The sequence below is a fragment of the Ceratotherium simum genome, chromosome 7, assembly GCF_057802395.1.
Source record: "Ceratotherium simum simum isolate JZ-2026a chromosome 7, ASM5780239v1, whole genome shotgun sequence".
NCBI classification, from domain to species: domain Eukaryota; kingdom Metazoa; phylum Chordata; class Mammalia; order Perissodactyla; family Rhinocerotidae; genus Ceratotherium; species Ceratotherium simum.
The window spans coordinates 68,904,221-68,918,165 of NC_141906.1; the positions used below are offsets into that span (position 1 = coordinate 68,904,221).

General features: G+C 41.2%; 1 protein-coding gene across 1 annotated transcript; it reads left to right on the forward strand.

Annotated features, from left to right (window-relative positions):
• Positions 1-1,434: 1,434 nt before the first annotated feature.
• On the forward strand, positions 1,435-8,316 carry ATP5MG (ATP synthase membrane subunit g). The gene is made up of 3 exons (XM_004427257.3): positions 1,435-1,714; positions 5,991-6,151; positions 7,456-8,316. The coding sequence occupies exons 1-3, from the start codon at positions 1,663-1,665 to the stop codon at positions 7,552-7,554; spliced, it is 312 nt and encodes a 103-aa protein (XP_004427314.1). The 5' UTR covers positions 1,435-1,662; the 3' UTR covers positions 7,555-8,316.
• Positions 8,317-13,945: the final 5,629 nt, after the last annotated feature.

Here is a 13,945-nt window from a genome sequence, read left to right on the forward strand (position 1 = left end):
ATCCTTCTCCTCTGCTCCAATATCCAAGCTACAGACTGCTGTTGAAGAAAAACGACACAATCTTTAGAGCGATGCAACCACAAACTTGTGGTCTCTAACACTGCCCAACAACCCTTCTGTGTGTCCTTAACTTCAACAGCTATTCCAAACTTTAACCTCTTTCCTCAGATTCTCTCCCACCCTCCCACTTGCCCTTCACACTCAGATAACCTTGCCTTCCACTTCACTGGAAAGATATAGACTTCAGAATTTCCACTTTCAAACTTCTCTCCCTTCATCCCATCTGTGGAAAAAGCCTCCCAGTTCCAAGGCTAATCCCTCCAACCTTTCCTGCCTCATCAGGGATCTTGTCAATCCCCCTTCTCTATCTTCAGTCTCGGCCTTGAGTTCCACATCCTTAGTTGGTTTTCTGACTTGTAGTCCTTTATAGCCATATTTCTTCACTTATTCACTCTGGCTTCTATCCTAATTTTTTGAAACTGCTCTAACTAATGTTTCCATATTGCTAAATTAACTTTCCCATCCTTAATTTGGCTTCTCTGGAGTATTGGGCAACTGAATCACTCCATCACTGAAACACTGCTCTTGATATCACTCCTAATTCTTCTTTCCACATGTAACCATTCCATCAGAGTTTTACTTCTGCTCAGGCTTCCCCAGGCTACATTACTTATCATTATGTTTTTCTCATCAAATGCCACTTCCCTACATATATCTTTTCTTCCAGTCATATTAAACTATAACATTCCAACTCTGTAGTATATAGTTCTGTTATACATCAACTCAAGGATCTCCTCCAGGAAGTCTTCCCAGATCAGCACCATGCCTAATCCCATAGTGATGCCCCTTTTTGTTTACATTGCAAGCTCTTCAGATCCCAACTCTGTCACTAGCTATGTGGCCATTTATTAATCTCAGTCTTAAATGGGACACTAACACGCACGCTTTCTTTAAATTCCAAAATGCCTGGCATACTGGAGGCCCCCAGTAAGGGTGACTTTGTTCCTCATATCTGCATAGTTCCTTGTCGCTGATTAGGGAATTATGGGAATTGGATTCCAATCTTGATACAGGATGAGGGAGAGACCGGGATTACAAAACATCAGCTCAAGAAAGGCAACGGCTGAGTCAGGTGACAGGCTATATGGCACCTGCTCTGCCCCTAACTTTACGTGTTTGGCCTAGGACCCTCTCAGCCTTTGTAAGGAGATCGTGTTGGCCTAGAAAAAATCTCAGCGATGCGTTCCAGCCCTAACTTCCCACGTTCCCTCAGAAAAGAGGCGACAGCGCTTTAGGCACAAAACGGGAGGTAGCCGCCGCGGCAAGGGCCGGAGGTTCACGGCGCATGCGCCTTTCCTCCTCTCGCCGGCCTTCCGGAACTCCGTGAGCGGCTGCCCCAAGAAATGCCTGTTTCTCTGCGGAATCCCATTGTTCTCCACGTGTTCTCTGATCTCAATTTTTCATATCTACTTTCTCCTCTGTGCCTAAGAAAATAAGTTGACCAATTAGATTCTGGAAAGATAGTAGGACACCTAAATATTTTGGACCGGCGCGGAAAGAGGAGGCCTGACCTTGGAAGCGGAACGGGGTCCTGCGGCGGGTCCTTCCGGGGGGTGACATTCAGCCTGCCGTTCGAAGCCGCGGGCTGTCTGTCCTAGAATCATGGCCCAGTTTGTCCGCAACCTGGCAGAGAAGGCCCCGGCGCTGGTGAACGGTGAGCGCAGCGGCAGACTGCCGAGGCGGGTATCCGGGCGGACGGGGAGGCCTGCGAGGAGACGCGGGCTGTCGTGACCCGGAGGGCCAGCGGGAGCCGGGGCGGGACGGCCTGAAGGTGGGGGAGCGGGAGGGAGGTTTGCGGCTCGTCTCAAAGTCTTCCGCTCGCCTAGCCTGCAGCTTGGGTTCTCTGTACAGCCTAGAAGTTCTAGCGTCTAACCGCGGCAGTGAAGGGAGGGAGTGTGGAGGGAGCCTGGAGCGGCCCAGCAGCCGCCGCCATTACGCCCCCTTAGGTCTCTAGCAATAGGAATATGGAGGGTATGGTTCTGTTAGGAGAGCTTGGGAAAAGAAAGGTAGAGACATGTGAAAGTACAGAAATTCGGCCTCCTCAGGTTGTCAGGTTCTCGATGGAGTATTTGGAAGGCTACAGAAATTTTAAGGATGAGTGAGCTTTTGAACGTTGACTTTGCTTTCTGTCCTTGCCAGATTTTGAGATACTTTCCGTTTAATTTGAGGGAAATTTTAGGTGAATTGGACTTTATGGACGAGTACCCCTGCTCCAGTAAGCGTAGAAAGGGATGTGTATAAACAGTAATCTTTATTATTATAGCTTAGCATTCATGGAGTTTTTCCATTTGAAAAAGCTGAAGCCTTGTTGGTAGACTGCTGTATCTCAGAGCAGCCCTGAATAGTCACAGCCCTGAGTAGTAGTAGTTTTTTCTGACCATAAATATTTCAGTTGCTTGCTAGGGAGCTAACTATTCATTTTATTCCCGAAGTAAGATAAGTTAAATTGCCGGAAGCTTCTTGACTAGATGGGCTATATTCTAGTAAGCGGTTGAAACGCAGATTTCTAAATAGCTTTCGCTCAAATTTGATTTTATGAAATGTGAATAGAAGGAATTTTTTAAATACATGTAATATTTTCGAATCTGTTTTACTGTGATTGGTGTTTTCTTATTCGTTCTCTCCTCCGTTTCCTCCAACAGCAGCCAAAAAATGAGTTATTGAAAGCCTTACAGGGCTAAAAACTATAAATCCTTGATTCTCTCCTCCTACAGAACCCCACAGTCTACTAGTTTACACTTTCCCAAAGAACTTAAATTTGCAACTTTGCTAAGATCATCAAGGCATCTGTTATGATAAAAGTCCACAGATTTACATAAAAAGAGAAAGAATAGCGGCTTGGCTTCATTCTTTGGACTTTGTGGATGATTTGAGGCAAAATTTTTTAAATTTCAGGTGGACTTTTTTTTCCTAACATGGCTTTCACATCTTTTAGTTGGTGTGTGTTGAGAGATTGCAAGCTAACTTTAGTAATAAAATCCAAAAAGAAAAGTAATATGAAAGTAAATTTTTTTATCATGAAATAGATAAACCCTTTGCTGTATTATTGTGAATAACTGAAAGATAATAGTTGTTATTCTTCCAGAAGTTCTCAGAAGGGAGAACTCAACTGGGGTCAGAGTGTTAAAGTGGAAATATATTTTGCTTTATAACATAACTCAGTGTATTAAATGTAAATGTTAAATATCTAATTAAAATTACTATGTCTGTTAATTCCCCTGGGAGACAAAGCAGCTTACAGAAATAGTAATTATATTGTCAGACTTTCCCAGAAAGGCCATGGAGTCTGATTTTTTTTTTTCTCTTTACTAAATTTGTGACTTCATTTGGGTTTCACCAGTTTTTCCATTAATCTTTCTGATCCAGGAGCCAGTCCAGGGTACCACATTGCATTGAGTTGTCAGTCTCCCTAGTCTCCACTGGTGTGTGACAGTTTCCCAGTCTTTCCTTACCTTTCTTGACAGTCTTAAGGTATATATGTAGGTGTCTGTCTAGGTGTCTTATAAAGACATTCCCCAATGTGGGTTTGTCTGGTGTTTTTCTCATGATTAGTTGAGAGCTATGGGTTTTGAGAAAGAATACCACAAAAGTGAAGTAACCTAATCACATATCAGTATGTACATGTATCCAAATAACATCACTGGTGAAATTTGCTTTCATCACTTGGTTCAGGTAGTGTTGCTTGGTTTCTCCACTGTAAAGTTACTATCTTTCCCTTTCTGTGTGCTATTCTTTAGAAGGGAGTAACTAAGTCTAGCACTGTGGGGGGAGGCAAGCAGCAGCTGCCAACAGCAGAGATTCCATCTTCTGTAGGAGGGAGTATCTGCGTATATTTAAATAGCATTCTTTTTTTTTTTTTTTTGTGAGGAAGACCAGCCCTGAGCTAACATCCGTTGCCAATCCTCCTCTTTTTGCTGAAGAAGATTGGCCCTGGGCTAACATCCGTGCCCATCTTCCTCCACTTTATATGTGACGCCGCCACAGCATGGCTTGACAAGCGGTGCGTCGGTGCACGCCTGGGATCCCAACCTGCGAATCCTGGGCCACCGAATCAGAGCTCGTGAACTTAACTGCTACGCCACCAGGCTGGCCCTTTAGAATTCTTCTCTAAGAAAGATTTGTCTCTTCTTCTCCACTTATTTATTCAGTCATTTATTGTATGGACTCATGTACACATTTATTTCATACTTAGTACCTCCAGTAACGTGTTATTTATTTTGTTGCTCAAGTTGTTGCAGCCTTGGCCATTGGGAGCTCTTTCAGGTTGGCACCTCTGTCCCTTCGACTTGCTCTAACTTTCTGGGTACTGGAAGGTGCTTCAGACTCATCTTGTATTTTCCCTGCCCCAGCCTTAGAATCAGCCATTTCTCCAAGGAGCCCTGGTTCCTTTTATTGGACAATGGTATTTTGAAACTAAGATCTAGGCACTGGATATGTTCCTTGCTACTAGACTACTAGAATATAATTGCTTCTAGGCCCTCTCAGTGGACGAGGATGTGTGTGTGTGTGTGTGCATGTATACTAACCCATGTGTATAGGTGCATACATACAATTGTTTCTATCTTTGCCCATCTGTGTTTCGTGTGAATGTCTCCAACTCTAATCCAGTAGCTAGGGATTTATTCTTGCTTCTTTTCTTGCTGATCTGTAACTACTCTCCCCTACAGTGAGAAACCTGACTCCCATAATCCACCATTCATTTACTTATGTTTTGTTCATCCCTTGTATACATGTAAAGCAGTTTCAAGCTTTTTAACCTATACTCCCTGAGAAACATATTTACCAACTAAAGTACAGCATTTGTGTACACTGTAGTTATTTGTGTTTTTTTTTAAAGGATGAAATATCTGTGTGTTGAAGATAATTTTAAAAACAGTTACACAAGACTTTGTACTTTTTGATAGCCCCATCTTACAGGAATTGGCAGTTCTATTTAGAACTGTATCTTAGAGCTTTGTGTCTGCTTAAAGATTTACCCATGGCCCTGAGCACAGAGGATGATGGAGATAGTAATTCTAAGAGTAGTGAAATACCCAAATTCAGGCAGTTAATAATAGGAAAAGTACGAAGAGCCTTGGATAATCCACTCTGAACAGTAGACACTTTATGGATGTTCATGCATTTGTGCTATTTTTATTAGATTTAGTGGTGTAATTTTTTTGATAAAATGCCTTTTTTCTCTCGCTGAAATCACTGCCATAGTCTCACGTCTACCCCTGGTTGTTAAGAATCTTTTTTTTTCTTGAAATAGTAAATACTTTGAGGAATTTCACTTTACTAGTAGATTCAACTTTTGGCTGCTCTTAACAAAACATGTAGGTTTTATTTTTATTGTTTGTGGTGTTTTGAAAGAGGAGCAGCTGTGCTTTTGTTAAAGAAAGATTTGATCCAGCACATATTGATGAGGATACCAAAAATGGGTACTAATTGGTATAATTCCATCTGGATTTGTGGCTAATATTTTGACAAGTTTTAATCTTATTTTTAAGGATGCCATTCTACATAGCTCCTTCCCTCCGCTTCTGCACCTCTTCCCTCCACATTTTGTGGTCTCTCTCCCAAGAAAATATGGTTACATTGCTGCTGTTTTCTTGTTTTTGAACCCAACTGCTGGTAACTTGACAGTTAACTAGATTTGCCATTCATAAATGAAGTAACAATACTAGCTGGCCACTAGTGGAGTCCTGGCATAATTGAATGTGCTTATAGCTTCCTGCTTGATTGAACGTCCCTGTGACACAGGTGTTCTGCATCTTTAAAAGCCTCTTGTTACCAGGGAGCAGCTTTGACTTTTCACACCGGGTGTACATTTGGTACAAGCAATGAATGAATGTGATGCATGAATAAATATTTGTGTCCAGCCCACACATCTGCTTCTTTCGGTCTCTAGTGAGTTCATCCTGGTTGTTTTGTTTTGTTTTGTTTTCCAGCTGCTGTGACTTATTCGAAGCCTCGATTGGCCACGTTTTGGCACTATGCCAAAGTTGAGCTGGTTCCTCCAACCCCTGCTGAGATCCCCACAGCTATTCAGAGTTTGAAAAAAATAGTCAATAGTGCTCAAACTGGTAGCTTCAAACAGCTCACAGTTAAGGTAACTATGGGCTAAATGAAAACGTATGTGCATAACAGAAAATGTCCTCCCTTGGGATTTTTCTGATTGTTTTGATTAATATATGTATTTTCCAGTTAGGCTGAAACCAACATACTGAGAGATAATCTCTTTCTTGACTGCCAAGGAAGATATACCTTTCTGATTTTGTCATCTGGGTTGAAATAATTGGGCCATTTTATGTCTTAGTTTCCTATTAGTCTTAAAGAAGTGAGCATTTTTACTGGGCAACTTTTTTTTCCTTTCCTATTTTGGTTAGTTTACTAAAACAAGATGGCTTACTTGCTGATTCTGTACTTTTTTCATCTGTAGTCCTGGAACTATCCCCAATTTGGCCAAAAGATCTCTTGGACTGTATCACAATCAGGCAGCTAACAGTCATTTGGAGGATAAAAATATCAAAACCTAGCGAGTATATAATATGATGTTAAGGGTTATCGAATTGTGTGAAGATAAAATCTAAAGGCTGTAAGACTGGAACTTGAACTTTATGTTTGCTTGCTTGATCCAAGCACAGGATGCAAAAAGCCTAAATAGCTAAATTATTGCTGACTTTAGAACCTACATCCTGGAAAATATGGTTATTTTTCAGGAGACTTCCAATATTTCTGGTCTGATTTGAAGGGGGAAATTCACTTCCAGGTGCTAAAAGGAAAAGGCCCAATTTTGTCGTGAAAAGGTATTTTTTTCAACTAGAGTTTCAAGATCTATATTTGCACTTACATGAAACACTGCTTTCTATGTACTTTTTCTCTTCAGGGCAATAAAACATTGATCTGTGAAACTGAATAATTACTGAATACTTGTAAAGAGTTAAGCCAAGTAATAAGTGAATGAAAATGATGTCTAAAGGGGAAGAAAGAGACCTTCATCTTTCAACAGATTTTCTTTGGCCAGACAGAAATGTCTATTCAGAGACTTTCCTTCCTATAGCCATCCTTGCATATGAATGCCCTGTCTAAATGTGTCAGCTGTTTCCAGGATGTGGGTTGTTTTAGGGCTCATAAAGTGTCTCATAAACTAATAATGAAAGGGTTAAGTCAGTTCAGGTCTTTAAAGAATGCTTTGAAAGAATTTATAAGCTCTGGACTACTTACCTTACATAATTGAAAGTTCAAGGGTTCCCAGCAGTTGAAAGAAGTTAACATCACTAATTCTTGACTTTGATTAAAACTGCCCACTAATTTGAATAGCATCCTTATATTCTCTGTCACTTAATCCTGGAAAAAAATAGTTTTAAATACGTAAGAAAAAAATTACATTAAAATTTGTGCTGCTTTTTTCAGGAAGCTCTGCTGAATGGTTTGGTGGCCACTGAGGTGTGGATGTGGTTTTATGTCGGCGAGATCATAGGCAAGCGTGGCATCATTGGCTATAATGTTTGAAGACCAATCTTTAACATCTGTTTATATTTGGTTTATTATTTGAGTGTTGTTGGACCATGTGTGATCAGACTGGTATTTGAATAAAATAAAGATATTGTGTCAAAATCAGTGTTTTCTCTATCAAACACTACATGGAAGGTCACAATTTCTCTTGATATTAAGTTGGGTTGTCTTTTGCTTTAACACATTAATACAGCTCTAAATGCGTGTCTTTGCTTAGCCTGAAATTAGAAAGGATATATGTGAATATACCAACCTGGTACATATATTTATGAGGATAATATTTTAATTTGAAGGTTTGAAATATATCTGTTTTATTTCCAAAAAAGTTGGGGAAAAGGCCCTTGAGAAAACTGAACTTGCTACAGTAGGAGAAATAGTGATACCATGTACCAGAGTGACGTAGTTATCATGTCAGTAGTATAAAGAATAAAATTTGGACGGTTTCTCTTTGTTACAATCAGAGAAAGACCTTTTTGACAACACTTGTGTCTGTAAATGTTGAGGTAATTCGTGGTATTTAAGTATGTATCTTCGTAACATCCTTAAGACCAGGACTGAGTGAATGAGAGCCATGACCTACATTTTTAAGCTAATTTGATTTGCGTTATATTATTAATCTGTCCAGTTTTATGATTTTTAGAACCAGTCTTTGCAAAAATATAATACCATATGGATGTTTAAACAGGGTTATAACTTAGTACCATCCATGGGTCTAAATAGTATAGTATGTCCTGAAATAAATAGAAGTGGTTGTTATCAGTCTGTTGTCTTTAGCCATTTTATTGAGGATATAGGAGAGAGAATCATTCATTGGCTTTTCTGGGGATTTTACCATCTTTGAATGGCTCATTGGTACCTTTCTAAATCCACTGTAACTTGTAACTACTGCAAAACTTGCACTACCCGCTGATGATAACCAAAAGATGCCTGCATATTGGAAAAGCATCATGGCTCACAATCTAGTATTAATCCTTTAATAGTATTGAACATTTATCCAGTCAATCCCAAATTTACCCACTGCTTTTAGAACATGGTTGCTTTAGCTTAATAAAGGGCACAGCTTTTCTAAGTGATGGGCAAGAAAGTCTCCATAGAGACTGCTCCTCTTCTGAAATGTGAAGTAATGCCTAACTTACTGCTTCTGCAATAAACACAGGTGGTCAAAACTGAAACTACTTCTTTTCCAAAAGCATTCAGTAACTTAAAATATGCATAGCAGAAGACTAAAAAGGTACTACTACAAGAATGGTGATCTTGATGAGCTTCTCTACTTCATGCAGTGAATTGAGTATTAAAATTAACCAAAAAAAAACCAATTTAAAGGTAAGAGATCAGCTAGTACTAGTAAGAAGCTACAGAGGCCTAGTTGATTTCATAATATGTAGTGTGAATTTTTTTAACCATGTGGTCACCCCAGAAAGTCCTCAAAATAAACATTTACTACTCGCTTCACTGCTCCTTCCTCCTCTGCCATACAACACACCTTTGATATATGGTAGCTAATAGTGCATGGACAGAATTTTCTTAGGTTAAAATAGCAGTGGGCTCCTTGAAGTGGCTGCTTGACTTCACCAGGCCAATTACTTTTTGCCCTCCTAAACCCCAAATGTCTTGTCTCCTAGAAGAGAACTGTTTAGGCTATCTTTCACTGAATTTTTGTGTGCCAAGTGTTGGCCACTGACCAGAATACCTCAGATATTTATTGTGCACCTCCTAAATGCAGGCACTATGCTAAATGGTAGAAACATTCCTGAAGGAGACTATGTTACCTGTTTCACAGAGTTTGGTCTGGTGAGACAGTAAGCATGTAGTTACAGTAACATGAGAAATACTATAATGAGGGAAATGGAAAGTATGCTTGAAAAAATCTAACCCAGACTTGAAAAGGGGGTTCAAGGGAGGCTGTCAAAGGAAGCAATACCTAAAGTAAACCAGAAGAGGGCTGGCCCAGTGGCTTAGTGGTTAAGTGTGCACGCTCCGCTACTGGCGGCCCGTGTTCGGATCCGGGCGCGCACCGACACACCGCTTCTCCGGCCATGCTGAGGCCGTGTCCCACGTACAGCAACTAGAAGGATGTGCAGCTATGACATACAGCTATCTACTGGGGCTTTGGGGGGAAAAAATAAATAAATTTAAAGTAAACCAGAAGAGTAAGAGCCAAGAAGAATGGAATGAGGTATACTGGGCAGGCAGAACAGCTTGTGCTATTAAGTCAAGCTATTAAGTCAAAAAGTCTGGCACATTGCGGGTTCTGAAAGAATATCAGTATGGCTGAATCACCAGGTACAGAGAAGAGTGGTGAAGTAAGACCAGAAATAGTGGGGACCAGATCATGAAGTGCCTTTTACGCCATATTAAGAATTGGACTATCTTAAGGATAGTGAATGGAAAGCCATCGAAGGATTTTGACAAGGCACAATCTTGCTCTCAGTTTGTATAGTCTTAAGAGCAGCAGGCAATTTCAATTCTGGGTAACAAAAGCTAGGATAGAAACATGCGTGGGGTTCATGTAAGAGTGCACGTGGTCCTGCATTTTTCTCAATATGTAGAAGTACAGATACTCATTTAGTAGTGGGCATTATGAGGAGAGGGGATATTTTAGTTTCTAATGTTCAAGCCAGTTATACAAATATCAGTCACTGTGGTCCAAAGGTATGATTCGTAAGGAAACCGCTATCTATAAATCCTTCAACATAAATGTCAATAAACAGTAAAGCCTTTTTATGAGGCTTTCATTTCAAGACCACATTGAATGTGAAACTGTCCACATTGCACACTTAATCCTTTGTTCTATACACCTCAGCGTTATTCTCCTTGGGTAACAGTTTCTCCTTTCTTTTCCACCCATTTCTTGTATATCATAAGTATTTCTTCTGCCCTGATTTCTAAGGACAGCTCAATATGATTTACTTTTTTAATATTTCATATTTTTATAGCACTTTACATTTTCAAAGCACTGACACTGACTATCTGATTTAGCCCTCAACTTTTCTCTGAGGCACGTGGCATAAATGATAGACCCATTTAACAAGTCAGGAACTAAGCAGCAGAAACCTTAAATGATTTGGCTAGAATCCCATGAGTAGTAATAAGTGGTGAAACCAGAAGTGGGGCCGAGGTAGTGATCCCATGTTGTAGTCTGTGCCCTGACTACTGCTGACTACCTTGTAGACCTCCCTACTTGACATTTTCACAGTTCCATTCTGTATTACTTTCTGTATGTTCTCAGTCCTGTTTTGCTCTACTATCAAGCTATTTAAGCTTTATTGTCCCATCAGATGTCAGCCTACCTAATCTTTTGTAAAGTGATATCCAGCTTTGTTGGACTTAACATTTCCCAATTAGTGTGGTTTTTATTTCTACCAGAACGTGAATTGGGGGCCGGCCCCGTGGCGTAGCGGTTAAGTGCTCGGCTGCTGGCGGCCCGGGTTTGAATCCCGGGTGCGCACCGACGCACCGCTTGTCAGGCCATGCTGTGGTGGCGTCCCATGTAAAGTGAAGGAAGATGGGCACACATGTTAGCCCAGGGCCAGTATTCCTCAGCAAAAAGAGGAGGATTGGCATGGATGTTAGCTCAGGGCTGATCTTCCTCACAAAAAATAAATAAATAAATAAATAAACCTTTAAAAAAAAAAAAAGAACGTGAATTGGTGCAATTGTATTCACTCTTTTTTTTTTTGTTTTTTGTGAGGAAGATCAGCCCTGAGCTAACATCCGTGCTAATCCTCCTCTTTTTGCTGAGGAAGACCAGCTCTGAGCTAACATCTATTGCCAGTCCTCCTTTTTTTTTTTTTCCGCCCCCAAAGCCCCAGTAGATAGTTGTATGTCGTAGTTGCACATCCTTCTAGTTGCTGTATGTGGGACACGGCCTCAGCATGGCCAGAGAAGGGGTGCGCGCCTGGGATCCGAACCCCGGGCCACCAGTAACAAAGCGCGCGCGCTTAACCGCTAAGCCACGGGGCTGGCCCCGTATTCACTCTTGAGATGAATAGAGTAGCCATTCCACCAGAGCTTCACTTAGGAGGGAACTTACACTAGACCTGCTTACCAAATAAAAGGCCCTTGATACTAATAAAATACTGACATGCAAGGCCTTAGACAATCTGCCTTTAGCCTTGCCTGAATCTCATTTTGCTAACAACCATTGTTTCAGCCATACGATTTCTAACCAGTTCCCATAAAAACTCCCAGCTTTAAATCTCATCATCAGATTATACCTCCACTGCCCCTGATTGTTGCAGTTTTCTACCAATCACCAGGCCACTCTTCTTTATTTCTAGACAATTTTTTTTTCTCCTGGCTTACTGTCACTCTACGAAACTAACTTCTATCTTAATTCTTGGCAATTTCAACATAGACGTGGGTCAGTAGTTTTCAAAGTACGGTGGACTTTGGACCTGGACCATAGCAGCAGCAGCAGCAGCAGCATCACTCGGAAACTTAGAAATGGAAATTCTCAGGCTCTGCCTAGAAACTCTGGAGGTGGAATCTGCCAATCTGTGTTTTAATTGGCTCTCCATGTAATTCTGATATATGCCCTTAAAGTTTGAGAACCATTGACACAAATGATCCTTCCAACAAACTGGCCTCTCAGTTCCTTTAAAAAGTCCAATGGTTATGTCTTTCACCTTCCTTGGGCGCTCATTCCATGTAATTACCAATAATTTCAACCACTCCATAGTTTCAATTTCATGCATCCCTTTCTCTGACCACCTATTATCTCTCCAACTCATTCCCTCTAATATCCCAACTATATTAATTCGGGGTCACTGTGACCATCAATAAATTGATACCACCATCTCCCTCACCACCTTTATGTCCTCTTTTCCTTCTTTACCCAACTTATTTATATTCCATGATCAATCATGATCACTCTCTTGAATATCCCCTCAACTTCCTTGCCTCTCCGTCACTTTGTTGTACTCATTTGCCAAAACCACATACTTGGGTAAGTCTACCTGCTCTGCACTTGCACCCATGTAGCTGAGTGTAGCTGGAGAAAACAGCCAAGGTGGCTAGTCTCACTTTATATTCATGATCAGAACCTTAAGAAAGCATTTAATACTATCTGACAATCTCACTATATTTCTTTGGTCCATGATTCTTTTCTGTCAACATATGATCTTGCTTCCTACTTAATTAAGAAAATTGAAGCAATTGGAGAATTTCCATTGAGTCCCTCAACATCATCTACTCACTTACTACTATCTGCCTCGATAAGTGTACTCCATCTTGCCTATACTAGATTGCTCATGCTCCTTTTTTTTTTTCTGGTGAGGAAGATCAGCCCTGAGCTAACATCCATGCTAATCCTCCTCTTTTTTTGCTGAGGAAGACCGGCTCTGAGCTAACATCTATTGCCAATCCTCCTTTTTTTTTTTTCCCCCCAAAGCCCCAGTAGATAGTTATATGTCATAGTTGCACATCCTTCTAGTTGCTGTATGTGGGATGGCGGGCTCAGCATGGCCAGAGAAGCAGTGCATTGGGGCGCGTCTGGGATCCAAACCCAGGCTGCCAGTAGCGGAGCGCATGAACTTCCACTAAGCCACAGGGCCAGCCCTCGTGCTCCATTTTTTTTTTTTTTTTTAATTTTATTTATTTCCCCCAAAGCCCCAGTAGATAGTTGTATGTCATAGCTGCACATCCTTCTTTTTTTTTTTTTTTTAAAGATTTTATTTATTTTATTTTTCCCCCCCAAAGCCCCAGTGGATAGTTGTATGTCGTAGCTGCACATCCTTCTAGTTGCTGTATGTGGGACTCGGCCCCAGGATGAACGGAGAAGCGGTGCCTCGATGCGCACCCGGGATCCAAACCCGGGCCACCAGCATCGCAGCGCGCGCACTTAACCACCAAGCCACAGGGCCGGCCTGCACATCCTTCTACTTGCTGTATGTGGGACGCGGCCTCAGCATGGCCAGAGAAGCAGTGTGTCAGTGCACTCCCGGGATCGGAACCCGGGCCGCCAGCAGCGGAGCGCACGCACTTAACCGCTAAGCCACGGGGCCGGCCCTTGTGCTCCTTTTTAAAGCCATCCCTCCACTCAATGTCTTTGTGTCATCATTTCTCCCTACATCATTAGTTTTCTCCTCTACTCTATTATTCCTAAGAGTGTATACACATGCTATTATCTAGCCTGTCTTTTACAAAATCAGCTCCCTTTTGCATCAAAACACCTCACAAGTTATCAATATTCACTGTCTGCAATTCCTGTTCTTTCTTGAACCCTCTTCAATCAAGCATCCATTCCTACCACTCCACTGAAAGTGCTCTTTTTACACATTAAATTCAAGAGTCCATTCTCAATCCTCATTTTATTTGACCATTCAGCAGTATTTGACTCAGCTGAATATTTCCTCCTGCTTGATGCACTTTCTGACACATTTGACTT